Here is a 19,656-nt window from a genome sequence, read left to right as displayed (position 1 = left end):
AATCTTTCCTTTCATCCCCCGTTAGCCAGATTTTAGCTCTTCACAAAACAAGACCCTCTCCCGCTTCCTTTGTCAAAGTTTTGACCTTTGTCAAAGTTTTACTCGCTAAGCAAAGCTGCTCAAAGGGGTCTGACAGAACCAGGAAAAACCTCTGTTTGACCTTTTGCCTGTACTTTGCATATGACAGTAGCAACTGCAGCCGCCATATGGCCTTAAACACTGATGGCATGGATTATTAGGTCCCAGCACCACCCAAGTAACAGTGTGGCTCATGACCAGTCTCCATATGATGCTTATGTCCATACAAAAACCCACATGTAGGCATTTATATCACTTATAATTTTTAAGCCTCAGAGGAAAGCTATCTGTCCTTCAGTAAATGGAGCCTGCTTTAGAATATGCTTTCTATTTCTACCACTGAGCATCCTCTGTGCTGATTAATCATTTATCACTGGTTGTGTGAGAGTGATATTATTTTTCTGGTCTTCCTATTAACATCTCCGTTTAATCCTAAACAGCATATGGCCCTTAAAAATCAGAGAACTACCTAAATTTTAAATGCATGTTACTTTTTCTCAGTTTGTGTGTGTATCGTTTACCCAACAAATATATTTAAAGCAACATAAAAACAGTTTATTTATTGGTAGTGTAAAGAGAATGCTTTCTTATGGAAATAGTGATGTTGACAGTACTGTAAACTATAAGGAGTTACAAAGTTTCACAGTAATTTTTGAATAAAATTAAAGCCTCAAAAAGAAAAAAAAAAACTACTTAATCAGATATTCCCACCAAATCAGGACTGCTCATGTAACTGCAAAGAAGCGTACATTTAAATCTTAGGTAGTAGGCACTACTATCTTCCTCTGTGATTAAAGCTCACTCTTTTTTCTCCCTAAAGCCTGGGTCTCCTGTAGCCCAGGCTGGTCTCAAACTTGCTGTGTAGCCAAGGATGACTTTGAAATCACTACCCACCAACCTCTGTCTTCTAACTCCTGGTCTGGCAGGCCTCAATTTTAAATTTAATATGGCACAAGATATAAATAGAGCACAAGAGCTGGGTATGGTGGCACGTAATTCCAAAGGTTGGGAAGCTGAGGCAGGAGGATCACTGAGAGTTCAAAACAGTCTGGACAAGATAGCAGGACCGTGTTTACAAAAGAAAAAAAAAAGTGTGTGTGTGTGTGTATGTGTATACATGGTAAAATCATTTGCTTCACATCACAAGATGTGATTTTAAAAAAAAAAAAAAGAGGAAGAAACCGTATTAATTTTGACTCTTAAACATTTTCCATAGATGTACAGAATTCATCATAATATCACACTTAAGAGGAGTTTGTTTGGGGTATTCTTTTTTATTGACTGGTCATTTTTCAGTATCAGACTACTTTTGTTTTAGTAACTTGGTTTTCTAGCTATCACTTCCAGAATCATTGAATATAAAATGTTAATAAAATGAAGTAAATGCTAATTATTACTAGTTGAAATTTTAATTTCATGTTTTCCTCTTGGTAAACTTGTCTTCTTTCTCTCTCTCTCTCTCTCTCTCTCTCTCTCTCTCTTTCTCCTCTTTCTTCCTATTATTATTGTTATCCTTTCTATCTTTTTCTTTAATTAAAAAATTTTTTTCTCATATTTTTTTTTAGGACCTGGGGATACCGAAAGTGGGTCATATGAAGCGAATTCTCCAGGGAATTAAAGAGCTTGAAAGGAACCCTCCCCACTGGGTCTGAGGCGTGGTCACACTGGTGCTATTTCTGGGAAGAGAGGTCCTCGCCGCTCAGTGCAGAGCTCTTGGAAGCTGCTGGCTGTTCCTGTGACTGTATAGAGAAGCATCTCTGGAGCACCTCTCTGGATCCATGTTTTGCTGTGGGTGAAAGTTCTGTGAGGTAGTAGATTTTGTGCCAAAAGAAAAAAGAAATCATTCCACAAAGCCATTTTCTCATTGTGCAAACCTGACATGCTAGAAAATTCTCAGAGTGGTGAAAGAAGGATCGGAAACGATTGCCTTGTCTAAAAAGATGGAATTGCTTGCCCCTCATTCTCCTTGGATCTGGGCTGGCTGGAGATCCTTAGGTTGACCTCCACCTGCTAACAGTGAGCAGCTGGAATTTCTCAGGCTTCATTAGCAAAGGCATTGGCTCCTTCTAAGTAGGAGATAAGAGATAGGGATTGTGCTTTGAGTTTTTCACCCTAAGGTCCAGTATCCACTGGTCCAAGAGTAAGGTGAGACCAACCAACCCATCATACACTCTGAACGATGCACGATGTTCCTGCCTGACTTGTCCTTCTTTTTCTTGCATGTCATGGATTGTTAAAATATTTCAATAGCTTTAACGTCTAGTATAGTGAAATTTAATTGATTACCACCCAGCTACCCGAGCACTTTTTGGTGGGTTCAGGGCACTTTTCTTCAGTATGGACATTTGAGTAAATTATTCTTTCTATACCTAAGACTCTGTGAACATTCGTCTGTGCCATGACCAACAGATGATATGCATCTTATGCAAACCAAATTATTCGCCTATCCCAAACCATGGGTGTGTGCATAAAGAGAATTACTGGGCATTTTGTATTCTGTTGCCTAACAAAACTTATTGCAACTTTCCAAACCCCAAATCTCACATTTGTCCCCCTTTTTTTTTTTTTCAAATTTCAGTTTAATAACCATTTTAAGTTTCTGCCTGAGTTTGTAAGACTGTGGACATGTCAGAATTTTGCAAGGTCTCAGTTGAGACTTGTACACCGAGGTACCTGGACTAGCTGAAGTGATCATTTACAGGATCTCCCCGATGGAAGAAATTTCATTTTATTTCTTAAGGGCTTTTTGTATTACTATCTCACACACATTTTGATAGTCTATCAGGTAGATATTATTTTCCTTTTTCTAAACCAGTATATGGCAGTGTTGCTCAATAGAATTATCAGGTATTTGAGAGCCAAAGGTATACATGTCAAAACAGTAAAAATTATCTTTCTATGTGTTTTCTGGTCACCGTATGCCAAAAATCAATTGTACTATTTGGAAGTTCTGTAGGTAAGAGAAGCAAGAAGGTTGCTGACCCCATGGAAATGGCTTTGATCAAGTAATCTGCTAGATGCTCAGATTCATGCGCACATATGTGCCATATACCTTTACCTGCATGTATGCGCTTACTGACATATTGTCTTGAGATATAGTATCCCTTCTTTCTAACTTGGGTATTTACTAGTTCAAAATTAAAAAAAAAAAAAAAAAAAGGAAAGAACAAAATTTAGATACCTTAAAAATAAATGAAGGCCAGGCCTGGATTTCAGTTTCAGAGTTTTTGCCAAGGAAAGTCGGGGCCTTGGCTCTACCATAGCAGGGCAAATTCAGAGGAACCAACAGACAAACCCCGACCATATAAGTAAATCTGTCTATATGTTTTACCTAAGTTGTGCACGATGGAAACTTTCCAAAGATAATTCCTATTAAGGCTTTTGAGCTGATAATAAGCCAGTCACTTAGTGATTTTAATGTAGAGCTTCACACCTCTAAAGTTCCTTTTATATACCCCCTGGTGAGTACCTTGCCAACATTTCCTTTGAAACCAGGTTGAGAAAGGGGTGGGGAGGAGACTCCCGTATAAAGTGTATTAATATAAAAATCATTCGGTTTTCACCTCCCAAATACATGTATCAACAGGAAAGACTCCCTAATGGCCACTGCCCTAGGGTGCACAATGATTGGCTTGTGGTTGTTGCTGTTGTTTGATCATCTTTTTCGGCTCCTGCTAACACCTTTTTGTATTCTGTAAAATCCAGACCCATGGAAACCTTAATTAAGTAGAATGGCTTTGGGGTTGTCACTTGGAGATGACAATTTGGATGAGTGGTTTTGGGCTGTGTGAGCATTTTTCTCTGTAATCCGTGGCTTCGTGAATCTGGGCTGGACTCCAGGGAGTTCTGGCTCCTGTGTGCCAGCAGGGTACTCTCGCAGTCTCCTTCAGCCTCTGCTGGTGTCACAGAGAAATTGTCCTATCCTGCTTGGGGCTTCGTAATGAGGAAAGTAGGCCTTGCCTCTCACTGGGTTCCAGTCACGTCTGGAGAGTAGCGCTCACGTGTGCACTGACTGCAGCTTGCTCTTCTCTCTTCCGGATTATTTCATGTTCACTTCTTCCCTTTCCTGGAAGAAGAGGAACAGAGTCAGGTTTAAGTAAAACTCCAGGCTTCCAGGCGACTGGCCGTTTCTCACTCATGTCTGCTCAAATTCTCAATGTTTTCTGTTCTTTCTCCATCAGTTACTCCATGGCAAAATGTTTAGGGGAACCAGATTTTCAGCTTGCTAGATAACTGAAGAGAATTAACGGCTTAGGTCATGTGGAGACATACTGCTGTGGTTGAGAAGAGACAAACAGTGGGTGTCCAGATCTGTCCTGTCTGCTATTTTGACCACTGAACACCTGTGGCTATTAAATTAAGCTTCTTCTTACTAGAAACCATTTATCGGTTGCACTCCCTACATTTTGAGCTGCCCTGTAACCACAGATGTAGAACATTTCCGCCATTGCAGAGACGTTTCATTTGGCTGCTCCTCAAAATGTGGTCCAAGGGCCATCAGCATTAATGTTGTCTGGGAGCTTACAAAAATGCAGAATCTGGGAATGGACAAGATGGTTCAGCAGGGTCTGACACCAGGTTTGATACCAGATGCCATCTAAAAGGGGAAGGAGAAACACTTATAGACTTGTCTTCTGACCCCCACATACCCACCATGGTGCTCACCCACCTATGGCCTGTTATGTACACACACGTGATAATAAATAGGTAAAAAATTTAAATGCAGAACCTCAGGTCCACTCCAGGTCTGCTGAATCCAAATCTTCCTTTTAGTCAGATTCCTCGGATCTCCCCATCCCTTGGGGACTTTGAAGTTTCCACGGACCCACACTTGGCTCACTTTGATCTTCCTGTGGTATCTTCAGTTACTCTTGACTTTATTCACACTGAACATTTCAGAAGAATGTGTCCTGAGCTAAAGATTAGGCGGTCTCCTTCCCCTTGCACATTTTCATTTTCTTGGGTCAGTAGATTATCCCATCGACATAGTTCGTGCTTGAAGGCACACACATTAAATGAATCATTAGATATACAAAAGGAAAAAACAAACATCAGAATGATTACAAGAACAGTGAATGTGTCATTTGAACTCTAAAAGCAGACATATTTTTCTAGATTTAAATCTCTTTGTCTTACATTAACTTATATTAGTTTTCACATGGTTCATAATCCCTTAAAAATAGTTCCTGAAAAAAACAGTATGTTCTTGGCCTTCAAATTCAAATTCATTCTATGAGATCTTTTTCCAGTGATTTGTGAGGAATCTGCTCCTTAATTATTTTTATATTTTGATATAAATTACCCAAACATAACTTCCTAACTTCTTTGATATATGAGATCTTATTACTGTTGACTTCATGGGTTAATTTGACATCAATTGACAAGCTATGAAATGAAAAACTGTAGGCGAGCCCTCCATACACCACTGCTAAAGTAAATCATTTCCACCTGCAACCGAACTAGAGCACATAATGAACTTTCATTTTCCAAGGATAAATTCTTTAGGGATATCAATTTTAATTTAGCTGTAAAAATCAATTCCCTTTTCAACTCTGACAACTGAAGTATTTTCTTGGCTCTCAATGGATACATTCTCTGTCTGAAGTTGATTAGATATTCTGGCTAGTGGGACTGCTTTGCTAGTGGGACTGCTTTGCTAGTGGAACCACTGGCTAGTGGGACTGCTTTGCTAGTGGGACTGCTTTGCTAGTGGAACTGCTGTCTAGTGGAACTGCTTTGTTGGTGGAAATGCTGGCTGGTGGGACTGCTTTGCTGGTGGAACTGCCGTCTAGGGGGACTGCTTTGCCAGTGGCTTCCACAACATGGATGCTTGATCTCTTCTTTTCATTGCCCCACCCCAAGGGTAGCCAGCCCTTCCTCTCCCTTGTTTCTGCTGTAGCATCCCTCAGTTGACTTTTGTGTCACAATCTCTTGTCACCCTGGTAATAATACCTTAGCAATAGGATTCCTTTGCAAAGAGGCAACTAGAACTTTTAGAGGGTGGTAATTGTTATTTTATAGTAAGCAAATCGTTATTTTTTTATTATTATTTTCCCAGGTTTTGTTTAGAGATGTTTATGTTGGAAGAAAATATATAAAGATTTGTTGATACAGAGAACAGAGAGTTAAAGACAGCTGGACTGTAACTACTTTTTGTATAGTTCTCTCTGTTGTTTCCAGGTAAAGAAATTAAACAGAATAACCAAGACTGCATTAACTAATAACAATGCTTAACATAGACTCCACATTATATCTTATAGGTGAACAACTTACTTTAATTTAAGATGTATTTACATTATTTAATATACTCCTAATTTCTTGGACTTCCAAGTTTTAGTTGGAAAATAAAAAACAAGCCACAGCTTAAAATTATTTAAAAATCCAGGTAAAAACACTTCCTTTTACAAGTTACCCATGTATAAGACTTTGTAAATAGCCTGGGCACTTCATACTATGTACACTGCAAGAGTAAGTTCATCAAACCCATCAGAACACAGGGTAGCTTATAAAAATGCATTAAAATGAAGACATTTCATACTCAGCGGATGCTATGAAAGTAGGATAGTGCAGTTAAACACATAAGCAAACAAGGAAGGAGAGTATGCTCTGTGAACCTGGATGTTCTATTGCACTGTAGTCCACGCAGCTTAGCCCTTTCTACTTCTAGATTTCTGAGTACACAGGCAGCTGAAGGCTGCTCACAGTGCTGATAGCTGGTAGCTAGTTCTGTGAAAAGTTCGGGTATTTATAAAACCCAGTTTTGTAAGTTATATATTGTATACTGAAGATGACTAATACATTGGAGTAATATATTTATCTAGTGCTGATAAATATAAAAATTATTTTCAAACCTTCAAGTAAATTACATTGACTTTTTGCTTTTAAGTGAGATAAAAGTCATGTGTATGTTTAAAACTCTGTTTTTACAGTAGCTTTCTCCTTTTACTGGTGTTATTAATTTTCCTATTACATTTTTTCTTACCTTTTTTATACCAAAAGAATTATTATGCTGGTTATTCAAACTTGCCAAGATTTGAGTTTGCAAGACTTGGCAGACAAGATATTTAATAACAAGCAGAAACAAAGCTTTGTATATTTTGTGGCTTTCGGGGCAAGAATTGTACCTTTGATTTTTCTCTCTGTGGGACAGTGCTGACATCAGCATTGTCCCTTGAAGGCAGTATTACTTAGGACCGGTTGTATAAATCAGTGCCCTTATTTATTATGTTGTGAAATGTACTCTTTATACAGAATACATATTCTACTCCTTTCATTTTTACTGCTGTTGCCTGAAGTGTAACAACTCTGTTAATAGTTGACTTATATACTTGAAATGCTCATTTCTGTCAAACAGATGCCCGGTGTTTTCTTTCTAAAAACAAAAACAAACAAAAAACAAAACTATTTTCTTTCCTGTTTTAGGTAACTGAGTTGTAGTTACCATCATAGGAACTTTGCTACAAAATGATTTTTATATCTAAAAAGACACAATACAGAAAGAAAGCACTAAAATGAATAATGAAGTCAGCAGCTCCATTATGCTCTGTTTTACCCAATATAGGTTATGTTTTCAATATGCAACTTTTTTCTTGTGGTGGATTTTTTTTTTCCCGGTAGGGACATGTCTGTGTTTGCACTGGCCAATGTGGCATTCTGGTAAGCATTGAATCTTGAATCCTCCCAAAGATTTCATACCTCTAATGTTTAGCCCTTGGTTCCAAAGTCTGTGTTTGAAACCTGTTTCCTGGCTTTGTGCTACCCTGCAAATGGAACCCATGGTGGGTAACTGAAAGTTTAACTAATTTCAGTACTTGTATTTGGATGTATTTTTGACTCAAGTTTAAAAACTTAAACATTTAAAATGTAGTTGCACAACATAACAAGCAGAATAAAATCGCTTATTTTCAAAAGAAGGAAGGAAAAGCCAGTGAATGTTGTAAAGCAATCGCTCTAATCCCTAACTCCGACTGTTCCTCCTCTGTTTTATGAGGTAAACAGCAGGTGAGTTGGGAGCCATTTAAACCCACTAGGAGATTAAGAAGTAATTTGATTTTAATGGCAGAGCTTTACATTTCACTAACATGGATGCATTTATCGAGGATAGAAAAAAAATGAGAATATGTTAGAAACCTAGATATTATAGGAACCTGAGGCAGTTTGGCAAGGCCCAGGAACAGAGAGTCTGAACACACATCTTTCGCTTTGTGTCACAGAGGGGCAGAGCACATGTGAAATGTCTGACATGGTGGGCACCGCACCCAGGAAACGCTCCTCTGCTCAGGTCTGAAGTCCTGCCTAGAAGCTAGCTAATTAACTCTCCAGGGAGCCGGTCTTACCGCAGGCTCTTACAGGTCAGTTAAGGAGGCCGAGTGCGGTGAGCTAACCCCTGAGGTATTTAGAACAGCTCCTGCACAAGTTCATCCACCAGACAGAGCTGTCTGCCTTCTCAGCTCCACAACAGGCACGGGCTCGTCAACAGGGCTTGGTTGGTTCCTCTAAAAGACACGATAAAGGTGAGTCCATCCATCCGATGAATACCCAAGACACTTTCCATGAATTAGCTGAGCCTTGAAATGTGTTAGCTGGGATACATTTCCCCTTATTTGAGACAATACTTGTCTTTCCATTCACAGTATTTACATAGAATTGACCTCTTGGCTCTGAAGAGACTTCTTCGGTTCCACCTTGTCACTGGCTCATTTATACAACTTTTATACAACTAATATATTTTGGTGCCTTGGGTTCCCAGTTCAAAAATTTGCCAGTTACACTGACACTGCCAGTTACAAGTAATCAATCATTTTTTTTACTATAGGAAAGGACAGATATCCCTGTGAATCCTACCTATTTACCTTTTTTTTTTTTTTTTGCCAGTGACATTTTAGATATAAAGAAAGGCATCCCAGTTATAACATGAAAAAGAAATATCTAATCTGGTAACCGTTGTTAGAAATAAAAGCATAGGACAAGTGGCTAGAGTACTTGTGCTGCAAGTGTGAAGCCCTGGATCAATCCCAACATTGTAAGAAAAAAAAAAAAAGAAAGTGAAGTTGAATGAGCAACACCTGCCCAGACAGGCCATGGGTCTTGTAATCGGCGTGTTACTCATTTCAGCTAGGAAAGAACTCCTGAAATCTTCAAACAGTTAAGGTAGTCTCCAGTTTTCCATGTGCACGTTAAGTGGCTATGCCCTCACTTTCCTTAGAGTAATTGCCCCAAGAGACGCCATAGCCGCTTAGAAGTAGGGCAACAGGATTCCTTGTCCACTTTCCCCTGTGACGTGACCTTTTTGATATTTAAGCACTGTCCAAAAAAAAAAAAAAAAAAAAAAAAAAAGAGTCAACCCTGATCTAGAGCGTGGCTTCCTCCCTACATTCTCTGGCTTGGAATAGTATTCTGTTGTGCAGCGCACCTCCAAAACACCCCACAGAGAAACAAGCAGATGTTGTCCTGATTATTGCCACAGTGGAAATCCAGGACTGCTGGAGGGAAGTTTGTTAGAAATCAGGCTGTAGCAGCAGTTAAAGAAGTGGGAGCTTATTTTCACATGACACTTTGATCTAGCCACTGTCGGGCTCTTCCTTTGATTTTAGTCAATCAACGAAGAAGAAGCCATGCCATCTGATTCTGCTCTGAAGGGTTCTTTGTCAAATCTGGCAGTTATTGTACCATAACTTAGTAACTCAGAGCTCTTGTGGCATTCCTCTCCCAGTACTGGAATTCCAAGAAGGTAAACACCACATGACACAAGGAAAAAGACTAAATTGGAATTCATCTGCATTGGGTTTTGTTTGTTTTGAGTTTATTTGAATTTTTGAGATACGGTCTTAACACGTGGTCCTATTCCAGGCTGGCCTCAAACTCACTATGTAGCTCAAGATAGCCTCAACTTGTAATCCTTTACCACAGCCTCCCCATAGCATGTTTTTATTATTATTTGTCTTAGCATAATAATGACAACTTAGCTTTCAGGATGACAGATCTCTACATGATTATTGTAGAGTGTTTTAGCACATTGACTGGGAGAAATGATTTTGCTGGGGATTTGTTTCCACAGTGACCTGTCATAGAGAGGACCCTGATATAACTATAATTTCAGCACTTGTTCTGTTACAGACGTCAGCCGGCTGGCACCGGTGTTTGGTGTGCAAATGAGAAAAGCCCCAGTACCCATAGTTCCTTTGTTCCTTCATCTTTTACTTGAAAAGCCTGCAGAAAGATAACACACTGTTTATGACATTATGTAAATTATGTTTTTCTGATGAGAAATTTATAATCTAAAATATGGAACAAAACAAATGCTTCATGCTAATGGAGGTTTTGGATTAGTTTAAAGGATTTTTGTTTGTTTGTTTTTTATGCAGCTGTGTATTCCTTTTTTTTTTTTTTTTCACCATCTCAAAAGTTCAAATGGCATCTTGAGTTCTGTGTCTTCTTGTCTGTGGTAAAGGAATTCCACTGCCTTGGCTAAGTCTTACCATTTTTCTTTCCTGTGCTTTTGCTAATTCTTCAGCAACTCAGTTTTCTACTTCTATTCTCTCTTCCCAGAGTTCAGAGAGGCAAATTTCCTCTGTCTTCTCTTTGCTCAAAGTCACTGAGTAGGCAGGCTCTCCTCCTCCTTAGGAACATGGATGAGAGTCTCTAGGACTTTGCCCAAAGAATGGTTAACTGAGCACCATGCAAGGGAGCAAAGGGCCAGTCAGTGACTCCAGTACCGCCTGCCCTGCCACCGTGTAGGCATCCTCTGTCTTTCTAACCTTTCTAACACAGGAATGTAGAACAACTGTGGAGGGGGGGTGGAGGGGTTAGTACCTTGGCATAATGACATGCCACAAGTCAGCTCATCCAAGAAACAGTGCAAATTCAATGTTCTGTGCACAGTTGAATAGCCTCCAGCTTGGAACGCTTTTGCTTCTGCCTTCCTACAACATGCTTTCGTTAGTTGTTCTTGTTGGTGTTTAATCCATCTCAGTGATAAGAACCTTCAAGATAATATTTCATCCATACTTCATGTATATTCCAAGTTTTTCTGTGTGTAATCAGTTACACACACACACACACACACACACACACACACACACACATCCCTCACTGAATTTCTCTACTTTTGTAGACCCAGAGTCTAGCTAGCGCATAATAGGAGTTTGACAAATGTTTCTGAATTATATTTTTATACTGTCACAACTAAAAGCTCAGAACACCTTGAAAGTCTTGTGTTTGCAAGGACGATTGCCCCCCTGTGCAGACAAGCAGAGCGTCAACAGACAAAAGCAATTGTCTTGTCAAGGATCATCATTTGATAATCTCATTTCTTTATGTCAGAAAAAATCGCCAGATCTGAATTCTTGTTTCTGGAAGTGAGACATAAATTTCAACCTCACTGCTAAAATCTTGCTTGTAAGTCATACAGTTGCCCTACAGACTGACTTTCTGTTCTACACACTCACTACTTACAGTCCTCATAGACAAATATATATATATTGATTATGAGAGTTGGAAAGGAATAAAAACAATAATGCTATTTTATCACAAACATAGATCTGTGACTGTCATCACCCTTACCAAACATAAAAATTTGCTGTTACCTGTGGGCCTGCTTTCCTTTATAGTCTCTTAAGCCATTCTACCATGTCCCCAAATAATGATAAAAGTTAACACAGCGCTCTTTAAATTTCTTGAATGAAAGAGCTCTTTAAATTTCTTGAATGGAGGGCTGTCTGCTAGGCACTTGGAGAGCTCTCCCTACCTGCTGTAACCTTGCCAGTCACTTAGATGCTGAGGATACATACCGGTAAGATAAGCAGGACTCTTGTCTGATAGAGTTTAAATTTGTTCTCAAATTGCTCTTGCTAAAGCCTTGTTTAGGAAATTAGGAAGGCTTTAAAACGAGCAAACAAAAGCAGTTTCTTCTCTCAGGTTATTTCAGTCAAGTCTCCTTCCACCCTACCACCCTCCGAAACTAGCCAAATCTGAGTAATCGAGAATCAGTCTCATCTCTATTTCCACAACTGTTCTATTGTCATGTCAGCCATAGTTAACGCCTTTGCTGATCAAGCGTGTGCCTCCTTAATCCTGTATTATGCTACTTCCGCTCCTAGAGGGCTGTGCTAAACTCAAGCGTCTGCTTCACAGAACAGACGTAAATCTCAGGTTTATTTGGGGAAGGCAGAAATTCATGACATTTGTAGCAGAATATATGAGGTGACATTTTAGACCCACAGGAGAGGATGGAGGTCATGCAGCGATGCCTTCTAGCAGATTGGGAGCTCTGTTTGAAGCCATGGGTTCGTGTTGACACCTTAGACATCCTTAGTGGAGAGCAGGAAGTAATGACATTTAACAGTAGCATACTTAGCCCAGCATATAGTAATAGACTAGTATTGGTATGCCACAAGGTTCTGATGTGTAGATGAAACAGCAAACATGAGTTAGGATACTGACTTCTGAATATTTATTGATGGATAGGCTATAGGTTTCCTTTGGAGAATGAAGAAATAAACTGTCTTTATTTTTACTGTCAGTAAGGTGGGGGAGGGGAGGCTTTGCAGGTTTGTATTTCACATTTCAATAAGTATATCTTGAAATCACTGTTTCCCAACATATAAAATGCCAACCATTTCTGTGTCCCTTAGCAAAAGAAAGGTCTCAACTTGGAAACTTTTATGGTGAGTTCAACTTTGTAGAAGGTCCACAAAAGAAGGGGGCAAGGAAGGCTTGGCCCTATAGCTTTCTACCCAGCACATGCACATCTCAGTAATGATAATCAGAACTGATTTTCCTCCTGATATCACTATGGTTAAAACCTAATAGTGTAGTTCCTTCTCCTCCTTATATTGCAAAAAGATAGTTTTAATTCAATCTTGCCATATTTATAGCTAAGATTGTACTACATTTTGGTAGTCTGTTTTGAAACTAAATACTTGTATCTAAAAGATGCAGACAAAGTCTGCCTATTTATTACACAGTGGGCTCTGTTTGCTACAGAAAAGAGTGAAACTTTTACCAGCTTAGCACACTTGCCATTGAAATGTACCTGACAGAGCAGAGGTTACAACTTTGGCTCTAATTACTTTTAATAATGTTAAAACGTGAGTTTTGTTTGTTTACATGCTGTTTACAATGGCATAATTTTTAAAATCTATATGACAATTGAGATATTTATTGCATACTATTTTAAAGATGTTTTAATGTGTTTTCACCTTTGGAATATATTGTTACATTTCCTTGTACAGATAATTTGGGTGGCTTTGTTAATGTAGCTAATAATTTTTATGACTACTAAGTGACCAGTTTCGGTGCCTTCTATTGTGGGGTGCATGACTCTGTATTTATTGTAAGGAAGTCACTGATGTGTGTATTTTTGTACTTTGCTGAGAGTAATGGTTGGTGTACATGATGATGAGAGACGTCTTTCCCAAAGGGCACTGCCTTCAGATTGACCTTCTCAAATAAAAAAGACTGCATTTGAAGGTGTGTGGTCTGTGCTCTTTCTAGAGGGAAGTCATTGAGATGATGGTAAGAAAAATACAAAATGGTCCTTTGTGCCTTTAACCATGCCTCCCCTCTCTCCCTCCTCTCCCCCCTTCCCCATACATATCTTGAAAACCAGTAATAGTGTACATGGTATCAAGACCAGGATGCTGGGGCTGGAGAGATGACTCAGAGGTTAAGAACACAGGCTGTTCTTCCAAAGGTCCTGAGTTCAATTCCCAGCATCCACACAACCATCTATAGTGAGATATGGTGCCCTCTTCTGGTGCACAGGCACACATGCAGGCAGAATGCTAAATAAATAAATCTTAAAAAAACAGGATGCTGGTACTGATACAGTCAAGGTGCTCAACAGTTGAGTCACCCAAGGATCCACACATGGCTTCCCTTTCTGCTCATTTATGAACACAACTTTCATTTTGCCTCCTTCACCCACTTCACATCTCCAAGCAACTGTTATTTATTCTCTCTCCTTCTCAAAACTTTTATTATTTCAAGTATGTTATGTTAGTGGAATTATATAATTCATGACTTTATGTGATTCCCCTCCCAAGATACATCCAAATCAATGTACATATCAGTGTGGGGTTTTGTTTAATTTTTTTTATTGATGAGTAATATTCTATGTGGTAGAGTTATTAATGTTAAAAACACAATTTGGTTTACCCCTACAGAAATAAGCCCTTGAAGTTTACTACAAAATATTTAAGTTCCCAGTGTCGGGGCTGGAAAGGTGACTTGGCAATTAAGAACACTTGCTTCGAAATCAGGGAGAATGGAGTTAAAGTTCCAGCACCTTAGAACAAGCCTGAGCATCCTGTCCGTACCTGTCATCCCACCTCCGAGGAGGGCAAAGTCAGGAGGATCTGCTTGCTGGCGTCCATGGTAGCTCAGAAACTGTAACCCTGATTCACAATGAATGACTCAAGTAGCTGCAGAGTGATGACAGTGGAGAAGATGCTGTAGTGTGAGTAGGACACAACTACAGGGAGAAGCAGAAGATGAATGTGGAGTATGTGGGTGTGGAAATAAATTGTCGGAGTTTGGCCCCATACAGAAGAGTGGGTAAAATGAACTTGAAAAGGGCGGGGGACAGGGCAGTCAGAGGGCGCTGAGGTCGGTTTTAGTGGAATGCCCAGGAGGGAGCAGTAAAGAATACTTCATTGTGATGGCCTGGAGTTGGAGCTTGGCTGCAGATGAATGAGGAAGATGAACTCGGAAGTCTGGGTGGATGCCGATAGCAAACATAATATTGGAGAGAGTTACTGAAAGGAAACACAGAGCGGAAGGCCAACCTCTTGTGAGCTAAAGTCGTAAGAGAGAGAAGTCCTGAAAGACCTTTGTGAACACAGAAACTGAGTGCCATAGTTAGACCCAGAGGAAATTATTCTGACTGTATGAGAGGGAGGAATCAGAAAATGGAGCCAACTTGCCTCATTCTGAATGAGAATCCATGCAGTTAGGATTCTGGCAACAATAGTGTGGCAGACAATCGGCCTTTCTCCTCCTGCCCAGTCTCTCGCAGGCTCATATGGGCAGAAAGAGAAGGAAAGAGGCAAGGCAGAGACGTTTGCAGAGTCTCACGCCGAGAACTGAAGAGCAGTGGGTTGCAAGGCGTGTTTGAAGCTGAGAGACCAGAAGAGCCCCATATGTGGCCAGGAAGCCTAAAAATGCACTTTTCCTTAAGATAACCCAATGTTCACCTCATTCAGAGGGTAGATGAGATACTGTGCCCAGGTGAAATAGTTGGGGGAATGGAGGCTTCATAGTGTAAAAAAAGTAGACTACAGGGTAGTTGAGAGTGGGGTCAAGCCAGAGGGGATAAAGTTGGATGGAAGAACGGGTTAAAATATGGGAGGGATTGTCATGGTAAAGTGAGCTTATAAATGAGATGCATGAAACGGATAGAAAACACTGTAATGTCTAAAGGAGTGATATGTCATTTAAAAAAAAAAGAAAAGAAAGGAAAGATTTCCTAAGAGGCAGAACTTCAAAAACTGGCTGGCAACTTCTGGTACCTGTTCTAGTTTGCCTTCTGATGCTGTGATACAAAACTGGCCAAAAACGACTTGGGGAAGAGGGATTATCTCATCCACTTCCAGGTTACAGTGCATCACTGAAGGGAGTCAGGCAGGAACCCTGAAGAAAGCTGAGCACTGCCTTGCCTTCCACCAACTTTCCTTATACGGCATAGGTCCGTTCTAGGAATCGTAATAGACATACTTTTTATTTCCTTTATTTACATTTCTTAGGCCTTCTTCCCTTCTCCACCTCAGTCCCATCCAACACTCCAATACCAGGTAGGAAAGAAAGAAGGTTAGTGGGGACAGGGGGGCGGAGTTCTCTTTAGCTACTTCCTGCTGGATAGGGTTGTCGGGTTCCTTGTGGAAAGTCCAATCTTCGTTTCAGGATATCCTCAACTTCTCATCAAACTACATTAATGGCAATCAGGAGCAGCAGTGGAGAGCACCAGCAGCCTCCTTTCTCAAAGTTCTCCCAACACTCTCTCTGGGCTCTGGCCTTTCTTTATTCCCTCTCAGAGTCCTCAGAATTAGACTATCTTCAGCTGGAAAAGAGCCCCTCTCAGAGCCCACATGAGGCAAATAGTTTGCTGCTGTGGACAATATTCTGAATCAGTCCTATATCCTACACCTGGGAGCAAAACAAAAACATATTTACAGCCACAACAAATCATACCGCCCACAGTGGGTTGGGCCCTTCTACATCAATCACCAGTCAAGAAAATGTCTCACACATGCCCACAGGCCAACAGGATTGGGTAATTCTTCAGTTGAGATTTCCTCTTCCCAGGTGTGCCAAAGTCAAAACCAAGATTAGCCATTACCGTACCCAATGGAAATACAGGAAAGAGAACCATTTCCTCTCTATATCCAAATGTGTAGAACAGTGCTTGACATGTAAAAGCACACATCTATTAGCTGACTAAATTGGAAATGATTGGGTCAAATCAGAGGACCAGATACTCTTAGGTCCCTCTCCTTTCTACAGTTGATCGTATGTAAATAACAAAATATGCATCCTAAGTGCATTTGAAAATAGATGAACCAGAACTTAAACTCCAAAAGAGCGATCTAGTATCCCTTTAAAAATAAATCATGATTAGCCAGTGCTTTGAAGAATCTGCGTGGTTTCCTCATGATTCTGACGGACTTTCCAGATGCAAATGATATTCTTTCATCTTGTGTAGCTAGCTTCAAGTCTTGGATCATCATGAGACCCAGTTCCTGCTTTCAGAAACTAATGGCATCTAAAGGCCAGCAAATTATGATTTTTCACCAGGAAACAGAACCATAGCTGATATTCCTGATGAGAAAATCAAGAGGCATTCAAATGCTTCTTGCTTGAATTGCTTCATTCTTTGCTTGCTCTGGACCTGGACCTAGTGCCACCGCTGGTACATTCACAAAATCTGACTGGCTGCACTGTGGCATGGCTGCAAGGGTGGTGCCAGCCACAAGAATAAGAGGCAAAAATCCAGTAGCATCCTAGCATAGTGTTTAGTTGATGGCGTTATGTCTGCAATGAGTCCTCAACACCCCATGAGTTAAGTATTTGCCCCATTTGAACACCCTCACACCATAGCATCGGTGCTCCTTTAGCAATGGTACTTTGAATAAAAGTGGGCACTGAGGCACTGTCCTTTGAGTGACAATAACAGGTAAAAGCAGCTTTAAGAACCCCAGTCAAGTAGACAATGCTCTCTACACAGCTCTACCCCAGTGCAGTTCCCCGTTTCGCTCAAATCCGTGCTGGCACATAACACGGTGTCGCTGACTGAGGCCACAAGTGATGTACCTCCTCATGTAATTTTTTGAAGGCTTTATTTTTGATCATTACTCAAAACTTAAAATTTTGAGCTAGAGAGATGGCTCAGTGAGTAAAATACATCAGGACCTCTCTGTTTAATCCTCAGAAGCTTACAATGAAGAAGACAGGCATAAGGGTTCATGTTTATAATCCAGCACTAGGAGGCAGAGACAGGAGGATACCTGAGGGGTCACTGGCCAGCCTGCCCAACCTAATTGTGAAGGCCTAGTTCAAATGAGAGCCTCCCCCCCCCAAAAAAAAAAGGAAAAAAACAAGGTGAGAGCTGGGGAACAAAATCTAGTATTGACCTTTGGCCTTTGTGTAGACATGCACACATACATGAGTGCCTGCATTTACATTACACACACCAATCACACAGAAAAATAGAATGGAAATGAACGCATACTGCATGAAAACAGGTGAGGTTTGTTGAGCAGTAAAAGAAAACCGTGTACATATTGTTTGTTTGTATGTATGTATATAAAATTACTTGGGAGACTGAGGCTGGTGGATCACAAGTTCGAGGCCTGATTTCGCTGCACAGGGAGTTTTAAATGAGCCTGGGTAACTTAGACCCTATCTGAAAAAAATTAAAAGAGTGAAAACGGGGGTGGATATATAAGTCAATAGTACAGCGCTTACTTAGTATCCACAAAATTGAAGGCACACTCCCCAGTAGCATGAGAAGAAAAAAAAATTAAGAATCTGGGAAATTAAAAAAAATAATAATCTGGGACATAAAGACTGGAGAGTCAGAGCACAGTGCAGTCACAATAGCAATATTAACAAGAAATCTGAGCTTGAACAAAGCTTGTCTCATCATTTGTTAGCAGCTAATTAAAGGACTGGAGCCAGTGCCCCTCTGCTGATAATAAGAATATTAAGCATCCCAAGGCTGAAATTTATAAAAGCTCATTACTCCAAGATGACTAATCTTCAACTGACAAAAACCCACTAATATGTAACGCTCTCATTAGCTTAATTATGATCTTATGAACTGTGCAGTTCCAACTGGAAATCAAATTGTTAAGGCTTATCTGCTGATTTGAAAGTGATTACAGCAGCTGACAAATGCATCTGACTTTTTTTTTTGCGTGAAACATTCTTAATTTTAAAGAGCACAATTTAGTTCTATTATCATCACGATACAAATTATCTTGAGTCACACTTTATATAGAGACCAGTATATTGAGATTAAAATGGGTAAAAATGGGCTCAAAGACAGGTAAAAAAATAAACCCAAGATTCCTTTTTTTCCTTCTCATGTTCATTCTTCAGTCTTCAATAGCTTTAGTTACAGCATTTTAAATATTGACTAATTTTACTGCTTCCCTTTGTGCACCGAGTCAAATAAAAAGAAAATGTCTAAGCCTTCCTCCTCCTGAACTGCCTTTGGCTCTTCCCTTTCCACTATGCACAGATACCATGCGAACAGAGTACTGTAAATTACATCCCTACTCCACCTATCCCAAATGATGTTACATGGTGCCATATGGTTAGGCTGTGGCACTCTGAATAATCCAGTGTACAATGGTATTTTTGCAGCATCTTAATGTGGAAGTCAGTATGGGGAGGGGTGAGCTGCACAATGGCCCTGATCCCTGACCCTCATTGCCCACCATCCCAAGGAGGCCTGTGACACCACTGCCACCTTTCAACGTAGAGTCCTCCCCGCCAATTCCCTACCTGCCTGATCCACCTGGGGCACAGACAGCAGAGGTGAGCTATTCTGTCCCCTGAGCTCCATTATCAGGACCACTGTATTCCTTCCCTTCATGAAGAGGCCTGCGGGAACATTCAGGGCCACCTGAGGCTCATCTGCCAGAGGTGAGCAACTGGCTGTTCCCTGAACTGCATTGACAAGCCCAAGGCTTTGCCTGCCTCCCTGAGGAGTTGTGCAGTGGAAACATCCAGGCAACACCAGGGCAAACCAGGTGGCTAAAGGACAGTGTAAGAACACAATCAACAAGTGCCAGGATAATATGACACCACTAGAGCCCATGTATCCTATTACAGCAAGCCTTGGATATCCTACAAGAAGGTGACCTTAAATCCAACCTTATAAAGATGATAGCGGCCTTTAAAGAGGAAATAAATATCTTAAAGAAATACAGACAAATGCAATCAAACAGGTAGAAGCCTTTAAAAAAGAAGCCAATAAATCTCTTACAGAAATACAGAGAAATACAATTAACAAGTGAAGGAAATGATTAAAATTGTTCAAGACCTGAAAATAGAAGTAGAAGAAAACACACACAA

The 19,656-nt window shown here is 40.2% G+C and overlaps 1 protein-coding gene across 2 annotated transcripts in view; it reads left to right on the top strand.

Annotated features, from left to right (window-relative positions):
- The window catches only part of Dgkh (diacylglycerol kinase eta), a 155,285-nt gene extending 153,257 nt beyond the window's left edge, over positions 1-2,028 (top strand). The window contains exon 31 of one of the 2 annotated variants that reach the window (XM_055609694.1): positions 1,644-2,028. In XM_055609694.1, the coding sequence (XP_055465669.1) occupies positions 1,644-1,730 (87 nt within the window). In that variant the 3' untranslated portion in view covers positions 1,731-2,028. The remainder of the gene's footprint in view (positions 1-1,643) is intronic. The other variant, XM_055609695.1, reaches the window with a different exon arrangement.
- Positions 2,029-19,656: the final 17,628 nt, after the last annotated feature.

This window comes from Psammomys obesus, unplaced genomic scaffold, assembly GCF_907164565.1.
Source record: "Psammomys obesus unplaced genomic scaffold, mPsaObe1.curated_primary_1811, whole genome shotgun sequence".
NCBI lineage: Eukaryota > Metazoa > Chordata > Mammalia > Rodentia > Muridae > Psammomys > Psammomys obesus.
Note: the sequence above shows the minus strand (reverse complement) of the source record. Positions and strands in the feature narration are given on the sequence as shown.